Raw genomic sequence first — 25,995 nt, 5'->3', positions numbered from 1 at the left:
GATCATTCAAAGAAGATTCTTAAAGATCTATAGGCAATATCAAGGAGGAAGAGGCCAGGTACATATTAGCTAGCACTGGTTCAGACATCTCACATATTTGCCTTTCCAATAAAAATTTTTGTTTTCACTTTACCCAGTATTTTTAAGTTGGTGTGATTCTGCATGTTGTGGGATTCCATAGAGATGCTCAAATCCATGCAAGGAGAAATCCAAACCGATGGAGGCAGGACCTGCAGGTACCAGGATACTGACTGAGTTTTGCAGTGGGACAATCAATGAAAGAAATTCAGTTAATTATGAGTGTAGCAAGATGACTAGAGATCTAGAGATCTGAGCTTTCCCTGATCAATCAGTAAATCCCATGTGCATCAGCATCTCTGTAAGATGCTATATTCAGGTACTGTGGGGCTACAAAAATGCAAAAGGCAAAGTTCTGGTCACTTATTATGTTCACCTAACTATGTGTGGAATCTCTCTTTGTATTTATTTATTTATTTATTAATTTATTTATTATTTCATTTATTTATTTTTAGAGTGGGGAAGTGAGGGAGAAAAGAGAGGGAGAAAAACATCACTATGTGGTTGTCTCTCATGTGCCCTCTACTGAGGACCTGGCCCACAACCCCGGCATGTATCCTGATTGGGAATCAAACCAGTGACCCTTTGATTTGCAGTCTGGCGCTCAATCTGCTGAGCCACACCAGCCAGGGTTGTGTCCTCATTTATAGTAAATAGCTTTTCTATCGGTAAAATATGGCTACAAAGTTTTAGATTTTTTTAATTTAAACTTTTCTAAAATATACACTCTTTCTTTTAGGAAGCAAAGGGCATGAGCAATTTTAATCTTTGTCAGATGAAAGAGTGGGTGTCTTCTGCCTGATTGTTTATTTTTACTGTGTCCAGGGACTATACTATATTCTGGCTCCTCAAAATACCCTGTGATCGTAAACATATAAATTTCCTTTAATCAGACGAAGTCCTTTATTTAACAATTATTTTAGAGATATGGAAAAATGAAAGCAACTGGAGAGATCACATAGCCTTAAACTCATACTTAGGTTAAAGTATTTGACCTCCAATGATTCTTATTTGAAGGAGTTTTTGGAATGAAGGTGCCATAGAAAAGATAAGGATTACGTTACAGAAAGAAGTCTGAGGGTCCCCTTGCTTATAAATGTTGGGCATGTTGTCAGTTCTGATCCAATACTAAGCTATAGTTTTATATGCTAGAAGAAGGATTCTCAAGGAATTAGGGAGGGTCTGTCATTCTATAGAGTAGGGAGGATGAAGGAAGAATGTATTTCTTCCAACTACATAAGCCCCAAGTATCTGAAAGGTACCTCATAAAGATACTAGCTACACATACGTACACCCCTCACTAAGCCCAAGGAGAAATGTCACAGATGGGCATGTGATACTCATGTGAATGATGGGGAGGCCCAGAAAAAGTTGAGAACCACTGGCTTGGAATGCTGGGGCTAATGAGCTCTAGAACTTGTTTTCTCATCACTTGATTCTCATAAAAACAGAATGTGGAATTTGCAGCTATCTGAAATACTGGATAGTGCAAACAGTGTGTTGATCTAGGCCCCTCTGTGAGGCTGATACTTCTTTTACACATCCCACAAAAGAAATATAATAATTATTTCTTGGTTGCAAGGCATTATTGAAAAACAGGGGACTTAAATCTGAGATTTCTGTTCATCTTACAGAAGTTACTTGTTTAGATACCAAAGATCCAGGGACTTTGGATAGAGATATTTAGTATTTTGGAAAGATCTGTTTTAGCACTATACCAGTTTCAACTTTACCATTAACTTTGACATCCACAAATTTTCTGAATTTCTCCTCCCACAGGCCCAGATTTTCCTGTTGGCACACACAGAAAAAGGGGGAGCAAATTAAGCTTATACATTGCAACAAATTTGATTACCATGATAGTACATTTTATTTGGATTAGTAAAAAATTAGGCTGAAAAAATGAGTTCATCTTTTAAGACCAGTTTGTAATGTCAGTATATTTAACAAATTAGATCTGTATCCTATATAAATGTCAATAATTATCCTTAAGAACTTTAGCTGACATGAATATATTTTTTATTGTGGTAAAATGCACATAATAAAACTTATCATTTTAACCACTTTAAGTAGCATTAAATATTCACATTGTTGTGCAATCATCATCACCATCCATCTCTAGTACTTTTATGTCTTTCCAAACTGAACCTCTGTACTCATTAAACAGTACCTCCCCATTCTTCCTGCCACCACTCCACCCCCGCCAAATCCTGGCAACTCCTATTCTATTTCCTGTCTCTATGAGTCTTACTACTCTAGATATTTCATGTAAGTGGAACAATACAGTATTTGTCCTTTTGTGTCCGGCTTATTTCATGTAGTATAATGCTTTCAAGATTCACTCATTTATAGCATGTGTCAGAATTTATTCCTTTTAAGGGTGAATAATATTCCACTGTATGTATGTACCACATATTGTGGATGCATTCACCTGTCAATGACACTCAGATTGCCAGACTGCTTCCACATTTTGGCTACTGTAGATAATGCTGCTATGAAGAACATATGCATACAGATATCTGTTTGAATGCTGACTTCTACTTCTGAATATATACTTATAAATGGAATTGCTGAATCATATTGTAATTCTATGATTAATTTTTTGAGGAACTGCCACACCATTTGACATATCTTCACAGAAGCCAAAATGATGTGAAAGCACTTTGAAAAATGCAGTCTTTACATATGTAAGATATTTTTCTTGTAAATATGTGAGGCAAAACATTTAGAATCAATAACTGAGGACTGTTCTGGAGCCCAAGTAAAGATTTTGGTTGACAGAGGCACGTTCCCCCTGCCTCAATTAGCCCAGCTGTTAGCTATGTCCCTGTTGCTGGCTGGAGAAGTCCACTGGGATGGCAACCACTCAGGTTCATAATCTCTTGATCTAGAGTTATGAACTTTTTCAGCTTTACAAAAGTTTCCTATCCTCTAGTAGAGTGAAAAAGTTTAAAAAAAATTGTGTGTGTGCAACTCCACTCCAGGAAAACAAAAAACCCAGTTAAAAATGGGCAAAAGGCATGAACAGACACTTCTCCAAGGAGGACATGCAGAGGGCCTGGAGACATTTGAAAAGATGCTCAGCATCACTAACCATCAGAGAGATGAAAATTAAAAACACAATGAGATACCACCTCACACTGGCCAGAATGCCCATCATAAATCAACAAACAAGTGTTGGAGAGGTTGTGGAGAAAAGGGAACCCTAGTGCATTGCTGGTGGGATTGCAGACTGGTAAAACCACTGAAACCGCTGTGGAAAACAGTATGGAATTTCCTCAGAAAACTAAAAATGGAACTGCCTTTTGACCCAAGCAATTCCACTGCTGAGATTATATCCTAAGAGCCCTGAAACACTAATCCAAAAGAACCTATGCACCCCAATGTTCACAGCAGCACGATTTATAATAGCCAAGTGCTGGAAGAACCTAAGTGCCCATCAGCAAATAAGTGGATCAAACAACTATGGTACATTTACACAATGGAATTCTATGCAGCAGAGAGAAAAAAGGAGCTTCTACCCTTTGCGACAGCATGGATGGAACTGGAGAGCATTATGCTAAGTGAAATAAGCCAGGTGATGAGGGACAAATACCATATGATCTCACCTTTAACTGGAACATAATCAACAAAAGAAAGAAGCAAACAAAATATAACCAGAGACATTGAAATGAAGAACAATCTAACAATAGCCATAGAGGAGGGGGGAGGGGACACTGAGGAAAAGGGTTTTCAGGAGCTACTATAAAGAACACCTGGACAAAACCAAGGGGGAAGGTGGAACCAAGGGAGGGAGGTGAACTTCTCTGGGGTTAGGGGGAGGGGTGGGGAGAAAATGCAGACAACTGTAATTGAACAACAATTAAGTAATTAAAAATTGTGTGTGTGAAATGCATATTTCTTTTTAAAAACTGAGCTCTTTGCCTCTTTTTTAAAAAAAATGACACCTGAATTCTGTTTTTCTTGTGAATTCTCTTTTTACTCAGCATAATATTTTTCATTTATTTAGTTTTAAATAATGTTTTGTTTTTCAATTACAGTTGCATACAGTATTATGTTAGTTTTAGGTATATAACCCAGTGGTTGGACATTATATAACTTATTAAACGATCACTCCAATAATCAAATACCCATACATAATTATTATAATATTATTGACTATATTCCCTTTGCTGCACTTTACATCCCCGTGACTATTCTGCAACTACTGATTTGTACTTCTTAATTGCTTCACCTTTTTCACTGATCCCCTCAACCCTCTTCCCATCTTTTGAAAACTCAGTCCCTGAAATCCCCACCCCTGTGGCAACCACCAGCTCTCTATCTGTGTCTATAAGACTGTTTCAATTTTGCTTGTTTTATTTTGTTCTTTAGATTCCACATATCAGTGACATCATATGGTGTTTGTCTTTCTCTAATTTCACTGAACATAATACCCTTTAGTTTCATCCATGCTGTCCCAAAGAATATGATTTCATTCTTTTTAATGGCTGAGTAATAGTCCATAGTATACAACTATGTACCACAGCTTTTTTATCCACTGTCCTTTGATAGGCACTTGGATTGCTTCTATAACTGAACTATTGTAAATAACACTGCAATAAACACAGGGGTGTGTATATTCTTTTGAATTAGTGTTTTGGTGTTTTGGGGTTTTTTTTTGTATAAAGCCCCAGAAGTGGAATTGCTGGGTCATAAGGCAATCCACTTTTAATTTTTTGAGGACACTCCATACTGTTTTCCACAGTGGCTACACCAATCTGCATTTCCGCCAACGGTGCACAAGGGTTCCCTTTTCTCAGCATCCTTACCAGCACTTGTTTGTGGATTTACTGGTGATAGCCATTTTGACAGGTGTGAGGTAATACCTCATTGTGGTTTTAATTTGCATGTCTCTGACAATTAGTGATGTAGAGCACCTTTGCACATCTATTGGCCATCTGTATGTCCTTTCTGGAGAAGTGTCTATTCAGATCCTCTGCCCATTTTTAATTGAATTGTTTGTTTTTAAGGGTGTTGAGTAGTATGAATTCTTTATAAATTTTGATATTAACCCCTTATTGGATGCATCATTGGCAGATATGTTCTCCCATTTTGTAGGCCGTCTCTTCATTTTTTTATGGTTTTCTTTGTTGTGCAAAAACTTTTTAGTTTAGTGTAGTCCCATTTGTTTATTTTTTGTTTCCCTTGCCCGAGGAGATACATCACAAAAAGTATATAGCTAAGAGAAATGGCAAACATTTTACTGCCTATGTTTTCTTCTAGAATATTTATGGTTTTGAGTCTTCATTTAGGTCTTTAATCCATTTTGAATTTATTCCTGTATATGGTGGTCTAGTTTTATTTTTATTTTTTGCAAGTATCTCTCCTATTTCCCCAGCACCATTTATTGACTAGTATGTCTTTACCCCACTTTATATTCTTGCTTCTTTGTCAAATATTAATTGACACTATCAGGTGGGTTTATTTCTGGGCTCTCTCTCTTCTGTTCCATTGATTTATGTGTGGGTTTTTATGCCAGTATTATGCTGTTTTGGTTAGTATGGCCTTGTAGTATAGTTTGATATCAGATACTGGGATACCCCTGCCTTTGTTCTTCTTTCTCAATATTGCTGGGGCTATCTGGGGTGTTTTTTTGTGGTTTCATATTAATATCTGTATTATTTGATCTAGTTCTGCAAAATATGCCAGTGGTATTCTGACAGGGATTGTGTTGACTCTATAGATTACTTTGGGTAACATGGACCTTTTTTTGGTTATCGGTGGTTTATTGATAATATTACAGCATAGCAGAAAGATTCAAATGGTTCCACATGGTATTTGAAATTCATCCAACTGTAGGCTGAGTGACTTGCAGGTTGAACAGACTGCCAAAAGTCCAAGAGCTTCAGCATTTCCTTGGCATCAGGATCAACTTCAATGATCTCCTGATCCAGGGCTGAGACCTAGGGACATAAATCTCTCTCCTTTCTCTCTCCTATTCCTGCAGTTTGATGGAGATAATTCTTCCATGGCCCCTCTGAATCCACTTCATCAGATATGTAACATGGCCTGCTATATTTTTTCAGAGCTTCTTGCTGGGGATAATGGCAATCTCCTTGCACAAACATTCACTTGCTGTTGTGGGAGTCATTGCTCAGGTGCGTGTAGTAGTTCTTGATGATGCTTTGGGCTGCTCTCTTCATGGTCTTGGTGCAAAAGCTGCCCATCTTGGCAGGTCCTTGATGAAAGAGCAGTATGGACATTTTAATGAGGTTAATTCTTCCTATCCATGAACATGGTATATGGTTCCATTTATTTGTATCTTTGATTTTTTTCTTCAGTGTCTTATAATTTTCTGAGTACAGGTCTTTTACTTCTTGATTAAGTTTAGTCCTAGGTATTTTACTTAATTTTGGGGGTACAATTTAAATGGGTTTGTTTTCTTAGTTTCCCTTTCTGCTAGTTCATTATTGGTACAGGGTAGTGCTAAAGAAGGTTTACATTTATGACTACCTGAAACACAGAGTTTTTTCTTGTACTATTATTTATTAATTGTATTATTTTTCATATGAACAACTGTAAACCTACCTTTGCCCCCTGCTGTATATAAAAATGCACCTATTTCTGAATATTAATTTTGTATCCAGCTACTTTACTGAATAATTTTATTAATTCTAGTAGTTTTTTGGTGTGCAGTCTTTAGGGTTCTCTATAATTCAATATCATGTCATCAGCAAGTAGTAACAGTTTTATGTTTTTCTTTTCAATTCTGATGCCTTTATCTCTTCCTCTTGTCTGCTGTGCCTAGGACTTGCATTACTATGTTGAATAAGAGTGGTGATAGTGGACATCCCTTGTTTTTTTCCAGATCTTAAGAGAAATGCCTTTATTATGGTGAAGTATGCTCCCTGTATTCCCACTTTGCTGACTTTAAAAAAAATCATAAACAGGTGCTGAATTTTATCATATGCTTTTTCTGCGTCTATTGGCCTGATCATGTGACTTTTATCCTTCATTTGGTTTATGTGGTGTATCATGTTAATTGATTTGCAGATATTGTACAACCTTGCATCCCAGGCATCAGTCCCACTTGATCATGGTGTATGATCTTTTTAATGCATTGCTAGATACAGTTTGCTAATATTTTGTTGAAGATTTTTGCATTTATGTTCATCAGGGCTAGTGGTCTATAATTTTCTTTCTTTGTAGTGTCTTTATTTGGTTTTGGAATTAGGATAATGCTAGCTTCACAAAAAGAGCTTGGGAGTCTTCCCTCCTCTTGAATTTTTTTGCGAATAGTTTGAGAAGGAGAGGTGTTAATTCTTCTTGGAATGTTTGGTAAAATCTTTGGAGGCAACCTGGTCTAGAACTTTTGTTTGCTGGGATTTTTTTGATTACTGCTTCGATTTCATTGTAATTGGTCTGTTCAGATTTTCTGATTCTTCCTGACCCAGTTTTGGAAGAGTATATCTTTCTAGGAATTTACTCATTTTGACCACATTGTCCAATTTGTTGGCATATAGTTGTTTGTAATATTTTCTTACAATCTCTGTATTTCTGTGATGTCAGTTATTTCTCCTCTTTCATTTCTGATTTTATTTATTTGGGTCCTCTCTCTTTTTCTCTTTATGAGTCTGGTTAAAGGTTTATCAATCTTGTTTATCTTTTCAAAGAACCAGCTCTTTGTTTCACTGATCTTTTTTATTGTTTTTTAGTCTCTATGTCTTTTTTTTTTCACTCTAACCTTTATTATTTCCTTCCTTCTATTCACTTTGGGCTTTGTGGTTCTTTTTCTAGTTCCTTTAGATGTAAAGTTAGATTGTTTATTTGACCTTTTTCTTGTTTCTTGAGGCAGGCCTGTATTGCTATGACTTTCTCTGTTAGCATTACATTTGCTGTGTCCCATATGTTTTGGTTTATTGTGTGTTCATTTTCATTTGTCTCAAGGTATCTTTTGATTTCTTCTTTGATCTCATTGTTGACCCATTCACTGTTTACTAACATTATTTAGCCACACCCAAATTCTTAATATAGGAATTATTATACTAGGGTCTATGGATGAGCTTTAGAGTTTGTGAACTCCCTCTAAGAGTATAGGAAAAAATTTCTATAGAGATGACTCACAGCTTTCATCAGATTCTTGCAAGGGGTTCTATGACTCAAAACCACTATCTAACCTATTTAGTTAGAGGTCTCCCAAAAGATGATTTGACATATTGTCACAAAACTGGGCAAAACTATGTCTTAGTTGTTTTTATCTTCTCTGTTTGAAGTGAAAAAGCATTCTCTGTCATACTCAGCAGTATGGATCAGTTCTTAAAAGGAAGAATTAGTCCTTATTGCACTGGAAAAAATGTCATCATTTAGGGCCTCTTTAAAGGTACATGTGGCTTTGGATGAGGCGATTTCTAAAATGTCCTTTCTCCATAATCTGGCCAAAGTAATCTTATAAAAACAGAAATCAGAACATATATCTCTGCATCCTTAAACCTTTCCATAGTTTTCCTTTGCTCTTAGGTTAAAGTCTAAAAGGTAAACATGACTTAGAAGAATGTAAGTAACTGCATGATTATAGGGGAATTTGACTTGTTCAATGATATATTACCAATCATTTGCACAGTACCTGGCATAGAGCAGGCATTCAACAAATATTTACTCAATCAAAGAATTATTACAAGACTCTCCTCAGAAATGCCTCTGCCTATCTCTCCAGCCTTTTTACACAGCAACCTTTCCTTTGCTGTCCTTTCTCCTACTAAAAGTTATATGTATATATGTATGTAAGTATATATTTATGTATGTTTGCATGCATGCATTTAATTTCTTCAAATATGCTTCTTTGTACCTAAAGGTCTTTAAATATGCAATTCCCTTTAGTTGGAATGTGCTTTTCCCAACTTTTTGACTAGCTACTGTATCCTCATACATCAATTTCAGCTTTAACATTATTTCCCTCAGGAGGTCCTTCCTGACCCTCATCTTGGTCAAGTTCATTGCTGCAGTCTCCTATAACAACACCCTTTTGTAACATTCCTCAGGCTTGCAATTGTTTAGTGTCTGTCTTTCCCAATAGATTCTAAGTTTCATGAAGACACAGGATTTGTTTATTAACTGCTGACTCCCCTTGCCTAGTACTTTTTGTGTCTGTGGCTGGCACAAAGCAGTCACTCAAGAATTACCTGTTTTATAAAAAAACAAATAAATACATGAGTGAACAAATGAATAAAAGAATCAACAAGAAGATAAGATGAGCAAGAGAGACAGGTGGTCCCATTTATACATAGTAGAGCATTTATCAAGTACCCCTCTGTAGAAGAAGAGAAGAACCGGACACATTATACACCACACAATGATGGTGAAGGTAAAAATGATTTAAAAAATACAAATTGCTCAATCTAGGTTACCTGAGAGGTGTTGACTGATGCATCCTCCTTTTCTCTGGTAGCTCTGTTTTAATATAAATAAAATTATTTCACACATGGCAAGACTGACAGAATTTTGTTTGATGATAAAGATTTTCATACACAACTTTTGAGACTCTATAAACTATATCCTTTAATTTATTAAAAATAACTTTAGTATAAAAATAAAAAATAAGCTTTTGAAATGGAACATTTATGATGAACATTAATCCAATAGCTTGATTTCTTATACAAACATAGATATATTTGAATTTTCTTAACTTTTAAAAAATACCTCCATCAGCTTTTTATTATAAATGTAATACATGCTCACAGTATTTAAGCAAACATAAGCTAGAACGCAGCTCCCCTCACCCAGTGTTAGCTACTGTAGTACAGAGCAGCAAGATGCACTGCCTTCCAAAATGACAGTGACAACTTACTCTATCACCTATATAGTTGAGTGCTCATTTCTCCCTTATTCTTCACAGTACTGAACTTCATGGATTTCTTAAACCTTTGCCAATCTAAACTTTTAGAAAAGATAATGTATTTCAATTTGAATTTCTATCATTAATAATGTAGACTACCTTTTTATATGTTAAATGGTATTTCTATTTCTTCTGTGAATTACCTATTCATTATACATTAATTTTTTCTTTAGTACAACATACAGCATTCATATAGAAGAGTATATAATGCATAAACAGACTTTAGAGAATATTACTGAAGGGAACAACTATGAACCCACCAGTAAGCATAAGCAACAGAAATGACTTGTTCCTTTGGAGTTCCTGTGTACCTCTTTTCAAATGTATCTACCTCCATACCTCCCCTCAGAGGTAACCACTTTACTAGATTTTGTGTGCATCATTTTCTTGCTGTTTTTTACAGTATTGCCATGAGTGTATGAATCCTAAAACATATGTCACTTGGTTTTGCCTTTAAAAAATGCTTATATAATAGAGATACACTGTATATATTCTCTTGTGACATCACAAAATTTTTTAAACTCATTATCAAAATTTTGATATTCATCATATTATATAATATGCAGTACTACAGTTTGTATCACCATTTTTTATTTGGTTGTTGTTTTTCTTATTGATTTGTATATATTCTTTTTGTATTATGCATGTTAGCTTTTGACTTCTTATATAGGTTAAAATTCTGTGGCAAAATTTAAAATAACTGATATGTTGCCTTTTAATTTTTTAAAATTAGTAAACTTTATTTTTAGAGCACTTTTAGGTTCACAGCGAATTGATCAGAAAGTGCACAGAGTTCCCACATACCTACCATTCCCACATTCCCACAGTCTTGCCCCTATCAATATCTTGCACCTGAGTGGTCCATATGTTACATTCACTGAACCTACACTGACATAGCATTATCACCCAAGGTCCATAGTTTAATTAGGGTTCACTCTTGGTACTGTACATTCTGTGCATTTCGGGAAATGTATGATGACATGTACTTACCATTGTAGTATCATACTGTGTAGTTTCACTGCCCTAAAAATCTCCTGTATTCTAACCATCCCTCCTTCCTCCTTAACCCCTGGCAAGCACTAATCAATCTTTTTACTATTTCCATAGTTTTGCCTTTTTCAGAATTTTATATAGTTGAAACTAAAATGGCTGTATACGTGTAGTCTTTTTCATATTGGCTTCTTTTACTTAAGTTTCCTTTCTGTCTTTTCATGGCTTAGTAGTTGATTTCTTTTAGGTGCTAAATAATATCCCATTGTCTGGATGTAACCATTTATTTATTTATTGGCCTACTGAAGGATATCTTGGTCACTTCCAAGTTTTGGCAGTTATGAATAAGGCTGCCACAAGCATCATATGTGGGTTTTGTGTGGACATAAGTTTTCAGCTCCCCTTTGGGTAAATACCAAGGAAAACATTGCTGGATTGTATCATGAAAGCATGGTTAGTTTTATAAGAAGCAAACTGTCTTCCAAAGTGACTGTCATTTTGCATTCCCACCAGCATGAATATGACTTCTTATTGTTCCACATCCTCACCAGCATTTTGTTGTCAAGTGTTTTGAATTTTGGCCATTCTAGTAAACTGTAGTGGTATCTTTTTTAATTTGTAATTCCCCAATGACATAAGATATTGAACATCTCTTCATATGCTTACTTGCCATGCATATACCTTCTTTGGTGAGGTATCTGTTCAGGTCTTTTACTAATTTTTAAATTAAGTATCCAGTTTCTTATCACTGAATTTTAAAAGTTCTTTGTATATTTTGGATAGCGGTCCTTTATCAGCTGTGTCTTTTGCAAATATTCCCTCCCAGGCTGTGGCTTGTCCTCTCATTTTCTTGACATTGTTTTCCACTTAGCAATAGTTTTTAATTTTGATAAAGCCCAACTTATCATTTATTTCTTTCAGAGATCATGCCCTTGGTGATATATATATATAAAATGTTGCCATACCCATGGTCATCTAGGTTTTCCCCTATGTTATCTTCTAGGGGGTTTATAGTTTTGCATTTTATGTTTAGATCTAATATCCATTTTGAGTTTACTTTTGTGAAAAATATAAGGTCTGTGTTTAGATTCATTTTTTTTGCATATGAATGTCTAGTCATTCCAGACTTTTTGTTGGAAAGGATATCTTTGCTCCATTGTATTGCCTTTGCTCCTCAGTAAAAAATCAGTTCACTATATTTATGTGGGTCTATTTTTGGGCTCTCTATTTTGTTCCATTGATCTATTTGTCTGTTCACTCACTAATACCACACTGTCTTGATTACAGTTTTATATTAAGTCTTGAAGTAGCATAGTGTCAATCCTCCAACTTAGTTCTCTTTCAACAGTGACTTGGTATTCTGGGTCTTCTGCCTCTTCATATAAACCACAGAATTGGTTTGTCAACACCCACAAAATAATTTTCTGTGATTTTGACTGGGATTGAATTGAATCTCTAGACCAAATTGGGAAGAACTGACATTTGATAATATTGAGTCTCCCTGTCCATGGACATGGAATATCTCCTCACTTATTTAGTTCTTCTTTGATTGCTTTCATTAGAATTTTGTAGTTTTTCTCATATAGATCTTGTACATATTTTGTTAGATGTATACCTAAATATTTCATTTTGGGGGTGCTAATGTAAATGTGGAATTTTAATTTCAAATTCCACTTGATCATTACTGGTATATAGGAAAGCAACTGACTTTTATCTGTTAACTTCATACCCTGCAGTCTTGTTATAACTGTTTATTATAACAAGTTTTTTGTGTGTGTGCATGCCAGTTTTGGATTTTCCACATAGACAGTCGTGCCATCTGTGAACAAAAGGTTTTATCTCTTCCTCCCCATTGTATATAACTTTAATTTCCTTTTCTTGTCTTATTGCATTACCTAGGACTTCCAGTACAATACTGGAAAGTGGTGATGAAAGGGACATCTTTGCTTTGTTTCTAAACTTAGTGAAAAAGATTTGTCTTACCGTTAAGTATATAGTAGCTACAGGATTTGGGTAGATGTTCTTTACCAAAATGAAGAAGTTACCTTCTATTCCTAGTTTGTTGAGTTTATATCATGCGTGAATGTCGTATTTTGTCAAATGCTCTTCCTGCATCTATTGATATGATCATGTGATTTTTCCTCTTTAGGTTCTTGATGTGACCAATTACATTAGTTGATTTTTGAATGTTAAGCTTTTCATGCCTGGAGTAAATCCAAGTTTGTTGTGGTATATGATTCTTTTTATAAATCGTTGGATTGAATTTGCTAATATTTTGTTGAATATTTTTGCATTTATGCTCATGAATTTTCTTGTAATGCTTTTTGGTAGTTTTTTGATATTAGATAATGGCCTCATAAATGAATAAGGAAGAATTCCCTTTTCATCTATTTTCTAGAAGAGATTTGGAGAAGTGGCCTAATATTTTCCGTGTTTGGTAAAATTCACCAGTGAACCCATCTGGGCCTAGTACTTTCTTTTTTGGAGGGTTGTTAATTATTGATTCAATTATAGGCCTATTCACATTGTCTATTTCTTATGAGAGTTTTAGCAGATTGTATCTTTTAAGGAATTGGTCTGTTTCATCCAAGTCATCACATTTATGGGCACAGAGTAGTCCATAAAATTCTTTTATTATCTTAATTCCAAAGGAAATATAGTGATATCCTTTCTTTCATTCTGACGTTAGTAATTTTTGTCTTCTCTCTGTTTTGTTGCCTGAGTAAAGGCTTATTGATTTTATTGATCTTTTTAAAGAAACACTTTTGGTTGTGTTTATGTTTTCTTCTGATTTCCTGTTTTCAATTTGATTTCTGCTTTAATTTTTAATATTATTTTGCTTCTAGTTATTACTTAACATGTTCTTCTTTTTCTAATTTCCTAAAATGGGAGCTTAGATTATTGATTTTAGATTTTTTTCTTCTAATATATGCATTCAAAGCTAAAAATGCGCTCTAGGCATTGCTTTTGCTACATCCCACACATTTTGATAAGTTTTATCTTCATTTAGTTCATAATATTTTTTAAAATTTTAGGAGATTTCTTCTTTGACCTCTGTTATTTAGAAGTGTGTTGTTTAATCTTCAAGTATTTTGGAACTTTCCAGCTTCCTGCTATTTATTTCTAATTTAATTCCATTGTGGTCTGAGAGTCAGCACTGTATGATTTCTATATGTCAGGGTATATTTTATGACCCAAAATATGGTCTATCTTGGTGAATGTTCCATGTGAGCTTGAGAAGAATGTATAATCTGCTGTCATTGAATGAAGAAATCTATAGATGTCAATTATATTCAGTTGATTGAGTTTGCTGTTGAATTCAATTATGTTCACACTAATTTTCTCTCTGTTGGACCTATACATTTCTGATGAAAGGGTGTTAAGGTGTCTGATTATAATAATGGATTCATCCATTTCTTCTTGTAGTTCTATCAGTTTTGCCTCATGTATTTTGAGGTTCTATTGTTAGGCACAACAACATTAAGGACTAGTGTGTCTTCTAAAAGAATTGACCCCTTTATCATTATGTAATACTCTTCTTTATCCCTGATAATTTCCCTTGTTCTGAAGTTTGGTCATTCTGAGATTAATATAACTACTCTTACCTTGTCTTGACTAGTGTTAGCATGGTATATCTTCCTCCATTTCTTTACTTTTAATCATGTGTCTTTATATTTAACTTTTCTCAGACAAGTCTAGGGTAACTCATGTTATTATATGGGGTAAAGTGACATTCTCAAGACATGTTAGTTCACATTAACACTTATCAAGTTAACAGTATTTTTTAGAAGGGTGTGGAGGGGAGTTGTTGGGAGGAGGGAAAGGAAGAAGATGGATTTCTGGTTAAGATGGAGGTGTAGGTAAACATATTTCACCTCCTCAAACAACAACAGAAAGAATTACAACTAGACCTCAAAACAAATAACATCCAGAACCATCAGAAAATCAAACTGTATGGAAGTTTGACAAATAAGGATTTAAAGAAGCCACAGTCATCCAGACAGATAGGAAGGGCGGAGATGTGGAGACAGGCAAAGATGGGCAGAGAAGTGTGGGTGGATAAATGTGGGAAGGGGCCCTGACTGGCATGGCTCAGTGGATTGAGAACTGGCCTGCAAACTGCTGTTTTGATACCCAGTCAGGGCACATGCCTGAGTTGCGGGCCAGGTCCCCAGTTGAGGGTATGTGAGAGGTAACTGATTGATTTATCTCCCACAAGTCGATGTTTCTCTCCCTTTTCTTCTCCCCCCTTTCCCCTCTCTCTAAAAATAAATAAATAAAATCTTTAAGAAATTCAGGAGGGATACCTTGGGAGTGAGTGATCCCAGCCCCAGGCCAGATGGGGGTTCCAGTGCCAGGAAGATAAATCCCCATAACTTCTGGCTGCAAAAACCAGTGGGGGTTGGGGTGTCAGAAGAAACTTCTAGATTTTCAAGAGACTCGGATTAAAGGGCTGACACAGACTTAAAATGTACATAGGTCCACCCCCTCTGGAATTCAGCACCAGGGCAACAGCTGGAAGGGCCACAGTCTCACAGGGTGAGTGCCAGGCAAACCTCCAGAAGGCAGGCAGTGGCATTGTTTCCTCTCCGAGTCTGTCTCCACCCCCCCCCCCCCAAACATACACACACAGAGCTGCGAAGCAGTGAAGTGGGTTGCCCCACCCTGGCAATTATCTAAGGCTCTGCCCCACATAATTTACAGGTGTCTTTTCTACAATAGGCCAGGCTACTAAGACAGTGAGTCAAAGCAGCTCTACCTAATACACAGAAACAAATATAGGGAGGCTGCCAAATTAAGGAAACAAAGAAATATGGCCCAAAGGAAACAACAGAACAAAACCCCACAAGAGGAACTACATGAAATGAAGATAACCAGCCTATCAGATGTGGAGTTCAAAACACTGGTGATCAGTATAATCAAAGAACTCATTCAGTATAGCAAAAAAATAAAAAAGACCCAGGAAGAAATGAAGGTTACACTAAGTGAAATAAAGAAAAATCTACAGGAAACAAACAGTGGAAGGGATGAAGCTGGGTTCAAATCAACAGTTTGAAACATAAGGAAGAAATAATTATTTAACTAGAACAGCAAGAAGAAAAAAGAACTAAAAACAAAAAACAAAAAACAAGGAGAGTATAAGGTGCCTCTGAGACATCTCCAAACATACCAACATCCAAATCATAGGGACGCCAGAAGAAGAGGAAGAGCAAGAAATTTGAAACTTATTTGAAAAAATAATGAAAGAAAACTTCCCTAATTTGGTTAAGGAAATGGACATACAAATATAGGAAGCACAGAGAATCCCAAACAAGTTGGACCCAAAGAGGACCACAACAAGACACATCATAATTAAAATGCCAAAGTTTAAAGACAAAGAGAAAATCTTAAAAGCAGCAGGAGGAAATCAGCAAGTTACCTACAAAAGGGTTTCCATAAGACTGTCAGCTGATGTCTCAAAAGAAACCTTACAGGCTAGATGGGACTGGCAAGTAGTACTCAAAGTGAAGGAAAGTAAGGACCTAATCTAAAACTTAGATTACTCTATCTAGCAAAGCTATAATTTAGAATGGAAGAGCAGATAAAATGCTTCCCAGACGAGGTAAAGCTAAAGGAATTCATCATTACCAAACCATTATTACATGAAATGTTAAAGGGACTTATTTAAGAAAAAGGAGAAGATCAAAACTATGAACATTAAAATGGCAACAAATTCACAACTATCAACAACTGAATCTAAAAAAAGACAAATAAAGCAAACAAGCAGAACAGGAACAGGATCATAGATATGGAGATCACTTGGAGGGTTATCAGCTGGGAAGGGAAAGGGGAAGATTGGGGGGAAAGTACAGGGATTAAGAAGGACATATTGGTAGGTACAAAATAGACAGGAGGATATTAAGAATAGATAGGAAGTGGAGAAGCCAGAGGATTTATATGTATGACCCATGGATATGAACTAAGGTGGAGGGATAGCTGGAGGGAAGGGGGGGGCACTGGATGGAGGGGGCAAAGGGGTAAAAATTGGGACAACTGTTATAGCATAATCAATAAAAATATATTTAAAAAAAGAAGGGTGCAAAAGGTTGAGAATGACATCAGTAAACACACAAGATATGTTCAGAGTGTCACATTTGTGAAAGCATGGGAATCATTCTTGTCATCAAGCCTGTATTCACCTGTATAGGTAATAGATGAAACTTCTCAGAACAATATTGTCGGCAAAATAAGGCAAAATAATTTTCTATGTTGATACATTATAGATTTAGGCAACTTGTATTCACAATCAGTTTTCTTAAATTCTTTATGTGTCAAGTAATGTACAAAATACCTTTGCTTGAGGGGAATCTGCAGGTGCTCAAAGTACAATTGGCCCAGGGAGTTTATGCTGATCACAACCTCTTGTTCAGACACCAAGTCTACCTTGAATGGGTTTGCCATGATATGACACTTTAGATCTCCTTTTCCATCTGCCAGTACCAGACTGCCTGCATCCCCTGAGCATGAAATCAGCCTAGAAAAAAGGCAGGAAGAGAAAAACAAATTGCTATAGATTTACATGACTCAATTCAAGTCTCAATTCAAATTCATTAATTAGTAAATCAATATTCATGTGACACAGCATGGATAAGGCAATGGAGAGCCAAAACAGAGGCATGGGCTTTGGTGTCAGAGAGCCTGGATTGAACCTAGCTCCACCATGCACTAGGTGTATAACTTTGGACAAGTGAATCAATCTTTCTACTTCTCAATTTCCTCATCTGTAAAGTGGAAATAAGAAAAGCAAGAATAAATAGAATTTTTTGAGAGAATGAAATGAGATCATGCAGGAAAAGCACTTGGCACAGTGCCTGGCACATAGTAAGCACTAAATAATGTTAGCTATGGTTACCTTGGTCTAGATAGTTGAGTAACACTGGTGCATAGAATCTAAACACTTTGCTTTTCTTTCTCATTCCAACATGTACTCAGAAACTGAGGAAATAACACAGATTGGGTTATTGATCCCCTGAGTCCACTGTGAGACGGAGCCAGGTCAAACTTTTGTTTATCTATTTATTACCCAACTTCCCTCAGACCCTAATTTGAAGTGTAGACTGTTAAGATGTTTTGGATCACCAGAATCTATATAAACCCAGAGGCTGCATTTAAAGTCCCTAGAAGGTTAACATTTCTTTCCTTCCTTTTTAAAAAGATTTTATTTGTTTGTTTTTAGAGAGAGGGGAAGGGAGGGAGAAAAAGAGAAACACTGATCAATTGCCTCATGTGCACCCCCAACTGAGAACCTGGCCCAAAACCCAGGCATGTGCCCTGACTGGGAATCAAACCAATGACCTTGCAGTTTGCAGGCCAGCACTCAGTCCACTGAGCCACACAAACCAAGGCAGGTATTTCTTTCTCTGGTGCATAGTCAACCCCAGTAAATAGTCATAACCTCTTTAGGGAAGGTTAGGAGGGTAAGTTTGTTCTTATTATATCCTTACAATATCCTTGTCCATTAATTCTAGGCCTCCCCTTCAAGCAAGATGCTTGGGTTCTAGAAACTAACTTTATTTGGAATTGTTTGAGACACACTGTTCATCAAACATAAATAGAATGCTTTTAATTATTCCATCAAGTAGGACATCAGTCCATTTATTTCAGTTAAACATACCCTTGATATTATAGTTCACTGCCCTGAGGTTTTAACCATTAAAGCCCTACCACACATTATGAAAACATGTCCACCTTGTCTCTTACAACTAAATGCTGCTCTCTGCTATCTGGAGTTTCATCATCTCCACTGAAATTGCAGAGCCCATTTTTATGGCATTATTTCCCACCATTATCTCTAGCTTGAAAATATGTTCACACACTACAGTGTTTTCCAAGTGTCCTCTCACCAATGTATTTCTCTATGAAGGGGGTATCTTCTGGATCCTCTTGGAGAACAGAATTAGGGGCTAGATGAGCTGTTTGCATATAATATGTCCACTTCAACATCTTTATATCACTAAGTTTTTGGATCATTTCTTATACAATGTGTCAGTTTCTGGTATCTCAGCTTCATTCTGTAGAGTTCAACATAGCTGGATACAGAATATGGGTAACCAAACAAGCAAATAATTAGAACCACTCCCAGCTAATATACCAAATCTAGATGTGGCCATGTAAATAAATTTAGTGTGATGTTAAAATTATGTTCCTTCCTTTGGTCTAAGAATCCCTGAGAAATCATTTCCAATATTTTATATTTTGCCAATTTAAAGTCTTAAAATTTGTCCTGGCTGGTGTGGTTCAGTGGATTGAGTGCTGGCCTGCAAACCAAGGGGCTGCTGGTTTGATTCCCAGTCAGGGCACAGGACTGGGTTGCAGGCCAGGTCCCCAGTTACGGATACACAAGAGGCAACTGCACTTTGATGTTTCTCTCCCCCTCTTTCTTCCTCCTTTCCCCTCTCTCTAAAAATAAACAAATAAAAGATTTTTTTAATTAAAAAACATTTTTTTAAGTACCAACACATAAAGAAGAGATAGGAGATCCTTTGGATATGTCCCCTAGAGCAAGGGACATAAAGGAAAGATTAAACAAATGGGATATCATCAAAATAAAAAGCTTCTGCATGGCTAAAGAAAACAGCATTAAAATGAAAAGAAAACCAACTGTATGGGAAAACATATTTGCCAATGATATCTCGGACAAGGGTTTGATCTCCAAAGTATAAAAAGAATGTACATGAGTCCACTCCAGGAAGACAAACAACCCAATTAAAAAATGGGCAAAAGACCTGAACAGACACTTCTCTAAGGAGGACATACAGGGATGGCCCATAGACATATGAAAAGATTCTCAGCATTACTTGCCATCAGAGAGATGCAAATTAAAACCACAATGAGATGCAACTTCACACCGGTGAAAATGGCCATCATAAACCAATCAACAAACAAGTGTTGGAGAGGATGGGGAGAAAAAGGAACCCTAGTGCACTGTTGGTGGGACTGAAGACTGGTGAAGCCACTGTGGAAAACAGTATGGCATTTGCTCTAAAAACTGAAAATGGAACTGCCTTTTGCCCTGGCAATTGCACTGCTGGGATTATATCCTAAGAACCCTGAAATATCAATCCAAAAGAATCTATGCACCCCAATGGTCATAGCAGCACAATTTATAATAGCCAAGTGCTGGAAGCAACCTAAGTGTCTATCAGTAAGTGAATGGATCAAAAAACTGTGGTACATTTACACAGTGGAATACTGTGCAGCAGAAAGAAAGGAGGAGCTCCTACCCTCTGCAACAGCATGAATGGAACTGGAGAGCATTATACTAAGTAAAATAATCCAGGTGGTGAAAGAGAAACACCATATGATCTCACCTTTAAGTGGAACCTAATCAACAAAACAAACAAGCGAGCAAAATATGCCCAAAGAACCATTGAAATTAGGAACAAACTGATAGTGACCAGACAGGAGGGGATAATAGGGGGAAAAGGGGGAAGCGTTTTCAGGAACAACTGTAAAGGACACATGGACAAAACCAAAGGGGCAGAGTGGGATCAGGGGAGGGAGGTGGGAATGACTGGGGTGGGGGAAGTGGCGGGAGAAAATGCAGACAACTGTACTTGAACAACAATAAAAACAATAAAAAATAAAATAAAATCCTAAAATTCTTTAGGTGAGGTGTATGAGCCTTCTCCTCCTGGAGTTGACTGTAATTGGCTCCCTAGGCATACTGGACTCTGACAGGGGGTCTGGAAGCAGTGAAGGGTGGCGGGGGTGAGACGCAAAGAGCATTGGAACCCCCTAGTATGGTATATCTTAGGTGAGGTCAACACAGAATGCCCAAGCAAGGGAGGATCAGCTTTATCAGACAGAGAAGAGAGAGCTACTTCTGCCAAAATGGGAGGCTCAGTGGCATTTTGAGGTTTGTATTCAGAGTTATCCAAATGTTGCTATTCAATTTTGAGGGGATTTACTTTTTCCCAGTTAATACCCTAAATTCACAGACCTGATGAGACTGTGAATTCAACTTTATGGTCTTTTACAGCAAATCATGGAATCAAAAACGTATCTTATTTTCAACTACAAGCACTGTGTAGCTACAACAGATATGAGAGACTTTAGATTGTCACAGGAACCTATTAGGTTTCTGACAATGCTTTGAGCTAAGAATTTTAAGTCCTGAGACTGCTGTTTTCTTTCTTAAATTCTTCATAGTAGCCAGGCCACCTGAGATTTTTAATTCTGTGTGACAATCATGCTATGTTATGGTCCCACCACTTGGTCTGCCAGGGCTGTACTTTTAATAGGCAATTTATTTCAGTTTACTACTGGTAGTAATTTAAGTAACTTAGCCATGGAATTATATGGTTTATTACTATAACAGTTTATTAGCTTGCTAGAGCTGCCATAACAAAATACCAGACTGGGTGGCTTAAACAACGGAAATTCATTTTCTCACAATTCTGGAGGCTAGAAGTTTAAGATCAAAGGGTCAGCCATTTTAGTTTCTTCTGAGACCTCTCAGAAGAGGTGCAGATGGCCATCTACTTGCTTTGTCCTCACATGGTTATCCCTCTGTGTTAAGCTCTGTCCTAATCTCCTCAAAGGACACTAGTCATTTAGATTGCAGCCACCCTCATGACCTAATTTTAACTTAATTGCCTCTTCAAAGGCCCTGTATCTAAATAAGTCACATTCTGAGATGCAAGGGTTTGGGGTTTTAACACATAAGTCAGTAGGAACACAGTATTCAGCCCCTAGCACTAATATCTCACTCTCTAATGGTAATCAGGTCCTCACAGTCTTCAAATCCAACTAGATCAGCTAACCAACTTCCTATTCCATCCCCCCCACCCCCATCCCTGATATCTTTTGCTTCTACTCACTGCTGATACCAATGCTTACATCAACCAAGACTCAACTGTAGATAACAGAATCAATTCTGGCTACTTTAAGCAGAAAGTAAATGACAATATGGGGGAATTAGGAGCTTACAACATCATGGAAAGGGCTGAGGAAGCAGGTCCCTGAGTGGACATTCAGTAATGACCCCCTAGAACAGTACTGCATGACTACATGGCCTATGGAACTTCCACCTCAGCTAGAATCAGGAAGTTGGGCAATCAGAAGTCACTGTTGGCATCTGCTGGGGCTCCAGAATCATGCCACCCTAGCTGCAATCCAGAGATCAGGAACCACTGCACTAACTAGTGTAGCTTTAGAGCCATTCTATACCTGCCAAATCCATACCAGCAAAATGGAAAACTTGGGTCTGATTTCAAGATACCTGTAAATGAAACTAATTGGTTGAACCTGAGTGACATCAGAAACAAGCCACATGGGAATCTGGGAAATAGAGAGATGTAGTTTTTAGCTCTCTAGTTATTGCAATAGTCAAAGGCCTTGGGCCTTTGGGTCTACAAAGGGATTGGAACAGAAGTAGAGCTAATATACCATATTTACTACACAAAGCTAGTATGACCCTGACTCCCAAAAATGGCAAAGATAGCTAAGAAAAAAAGAAAACTACAGCTCTAACAAGGGGTTACTACCCAAAATATATAAAAAATGCATACAACTCAACACCTAAACCAATTAAAAAATGGGCAGAGGACCTAAACAGACACTTCTCCCAAAAAGACATAAAAATGGTCAACAGATACATGAAAAAATGCTAGCTATTAGGGAAATGCAAATCAAAACTACAATGAACACCACCTCATACCTGTTAGGATGACTATTATCTCAATAAGACCAGTAATAACAAGTGTTGGAGAGATTGTGGAGAAAGAGGAACCCTAATTCACTGCTGGTGGGAATGTCAACTGGTGCAGCCATTATGGAAAACAGCATGGAGGTTCTTCAAAAATAATTAACAATAGAGTTACCATTGACCCAGCAAACCCACTTCTGGGTCTACCTGAAAAATTTGAATGCATGTATTTACAAAGATATATGCACCCCTATGTTCATTGAAGCATTATTCACACTGGCCAGACATGGAAATAACTGAAGTGCCCTTTGATAGAGGACTGGATAAAGAAGATGTGGTACATATACAATGGAATACTACTCAACCATAGGAAAAGATGAAATACTGTCATTTGTGACATGGGTGGAGTGGGTCTTGAGAATGTCAAGGTAAGTGAAGTAAGTCAGACAGAAAAAGAACCATATGATTTCACTCATGTGGGATATAGAAGTGAAAGTAATAAACAAGACAAACAAAAACTCATAAACACAGACTACAGTATGGTGGTTACCGAGGCAGGGGTGAAAGGGGTAGTAAGGGTATAGGGGGTCAAATACATGGTGATGGAAGATCTGACTTCGGTGGTGGGCACACAATGAAATATACAGATGATGTATCATAAAAATTGTATACTTGAAATCTATATAATTTTATTAACCCTTATTACCCCAATAAATTTAATAAAAAAAGAGAAATGTCCCTGGCCAGATAGCTCAGTTGGTTGGAGCACTGTCCCAATATGCCAAGGTTGCAGGTTTGATCCCTAGTCAGGGCACATACAAGAAGCAATCAATGAATGCATAAATAAGTGGAACAACAAAGCAATGTTTCTCTCTCCCTCTCTCTCTGTCTCTGTTTCTCTCTCTCGTTCTTCCTCTCTCTCTAAAAAAGATCAATAAATAAAAAATTTTAAAAAGAAAATACACACACACACACACAAAGAAAACTACAGTCTAATCTTACTTATGAACACAGATGTAAAAATATTAAATGATCTACTAGTAAAGTGAATCCTCCAAGATAGTAAAAAGTAATATATTGTGGCCAAGTGAAGATGCGTGTGTGTATTACATATACACTTATTTGCCAAACCGAAAAGCCTTGACAACAGTTTTTTTTTAGCATATTATTTATTTTTAGAGATTTTATACATTTACTTTTGGAGAGAGGGGCAGGGAATGAGAGAGGGAGAGAAACATGTAAGAAAAACATCTATCAGTTGCCTCTCACACGCCCCCAACTGGGGACCTGGCCCACAAGCCAGGCATGTTCCCTGAATGGGAATTGAACCAGCAACCTTTCAATGCTCAGGCCAACGTTCAATCCACTGATCCACACTAGCCAGGGTGAGAACAGTTTCTTTTTAATTCTTGTTTCCTAAATATTGGCATATACTAGTGGCCCAATGAATAGAAATATTTTAAATTTATGATGATTCTATCATAACTGAATAATTTCTCCTTCTAATTTATTGATCTTTTATCTTCATTGCAATAATAGAAATTATTTTTCATGGGAAAAATGTACACAAAACTATAATAATGATGTAGTGAAAAATTAAAGCATTTGGCATAATCTTATACTCCTTTGGTGTAATAATATGGAAAAATAACAGAAATCAACAGGCAGAACCAAGCTGAAATATCACTGGAAAGTGTGCTGAGAAGTGATAAAGATTCTGCAAGTACATGAAAATGCTTTAATCCCAAAAGATTTTTTTCACTTAGACACTGATTATTAATTAATTAATCTCTGCCTCTAAGTCAAATTACATGTTAGACTTCTGAGACTTCCCTTAATTAAAAGTGAGTCAATCTAACTGTATAGAGTACTGCAAGCATGGGAGTTTGGCTAGTGTATTAGATCTCTGGAGCCCTGCTGCTAATCTGAGTGAGTAAATTAAATAGCTCTTCTTCCACTTGCTCCCAGAAGTCCAGTTGACCAACTGTTTGCTTTGTGAGAAGGAGAGCAGGCATCAAAAGCTCTGGCTCTACCCATTAATAAGTGCTGATGAGCCAAATGGTGGGTAAAGAGAAAACAGAATGGATCACAAAATGGAAACTAACTCTGCAAATGACTATAGATTTGAATAGACAAAACTCGAGGTGCACACAAAATCTACTACTAAAGGTATGATACAATAATAAATTGAGGGTGTAGTCAAGATATCTTGATCCTTGGCTTACCTTACAGTATTTGGCTTGCTTGTGAGGACATCGGGAACTTCATACCTGGGCTTCAGGGGAGTTTCTTCATTGATTTTAAGCCTGAAAATATTTCCCTCTATACCAAAAACTTCAGCCAAAAGAGGAACCTGGATACAAACATATGAGATTGTTTCCACATGGTACCCCAGTGATGGTCAGTCCTATAATCAAATAACAACAGCTAGAAAACCATGTTTAAATTATTCAGTCCAAACTGGAGAAAAATGGCAAGTTGAAGAAAAAAGCTCCCATATCTATGTGTGTACTTGCTTGCCACTTGAATAGACTTATGGTAGAGACAAGAAACACCTTCTATGTTCTGTGGCTAGGCAAAAATAAAATTGTTAGGACCAGGACTTTTAAAAGTGAAAGAGGTCTCTGGTAATAATTATACCAGATGACAGCTATCAACTGAAATTGCTCCTGCAAAACTGGGACATATGATCACTGTACCTATGACAGATATCTTGAGAATAAGAGTTTGGTGTCAAAACTAGAGTAACTTGATTACAGCTGAATGGAAGATTAAGGGTAACATCCGCAGAGTAGAAAAGATTAGTGAACCCGTGGTTATTTGGGCTCTCTAGTGCAGACAAACGAGGCTTGTTGCACTAAAACCAAGGTACTTCCTGTGCACCTGGGCATATGGGAACTTTCTCAAGAGGCTGGGGAACTTGGGTAAAATTTTGCTTACAGTGGAAGATGGAAGCAACATAAAATTATAAAGAGAATACAGAATTTGAAAAAACACAAAACAACAAAATCTGAGAGTACAAGGGGCTGGATTAAGGTTATAAAATGAGACATCTAGATTGGAGAAATATTTTAAGATTGTGGTTTTCAACTGGTGTGCCATGACACCCTGGTGGGTCTCAAATCCTTCAAGTGTAATGCCAAAATCTGGTTACAACTGGGGACATCTACTGTTACTGTAATGTCTGTGAAATGAAAGGCTAAGCTGGGTAGGCGGTGATGTAGCACAGAGCAGGCACATGTGGTGTAAGTAAGGGACAGGAAGTAGGAGAATATCAAAGCAGTACCAAAATCATGATGTTACTGGAACTTGCTTTTGGGAACATAATAGTCAGGGCACTTAAATGGTGACATGACACTGGAGC

At 36.9% G+C, this 25,995-nt stretch overlaps 1 protein-coding gene and 1 pseudogene across 3 annotated transcripts in view; both read right to left on the bottom strand.

The window, feature by feature from the left end:
* The window catches only part of GANC (glucosidase alpha, neutral C), an 82,292-nt gene that overhangs the window by 44,445 nt on the left and 11,852 nt on the right, over positions 1-25,995 (bottom strand). For all 3 annotated transcript variants that reach the window (XM_045823639.1, XM_045823642.1, XM_045823641.1), the window contains exons 5-9: positions 24,857-24,984; positions 17,274-17,456; positions 9,465-9,507; positions 1,812-1,869; positions 134-230 (exon numbers count right to left, since the gene is read on the bottom strand). In XM_045823639.1, coding sequence (XP_045679595.1) covers positions 134-230; positions 1,812-1,869; positions 9,465-9,507; positions 17,274-17,456; positions 24,857-24,984 — 509 coding nt within the window. The remainder of the gene's footprint in view (positions 1-133; positions 231-1,811; positions 1,870-9,464; positions 9,508-17,273; positions 17,457-24,856; positions 24,985-25,995) is intronic.
* Positions 5,906-6,287, bottom strand: LOC123808795 (annotated as a pseudogene).

Source organism: Phyllostomus hastatus, unplaced genomic scaffold, assembly GCF_019186645.2.
Source record: "Phyllostomus hastatus isolate PE091 unplaced genomic scaffold, TTU_PhHast_1.1 phas_scaffold_501, whole genome shotgun sequence".
NCBI classification, from domain to species: domain Eukaryota; kingdom Metazoa; phylum Chordata; class Mammalia; order Chiroptera; family Phyllostomidae; genus Phyllostomus; species Phyllostomus hastatus.
Note: the sequence above shows the minus strand (reverse complement) of the source record. Positions and strands in the feature narration are given on the sequence as shown.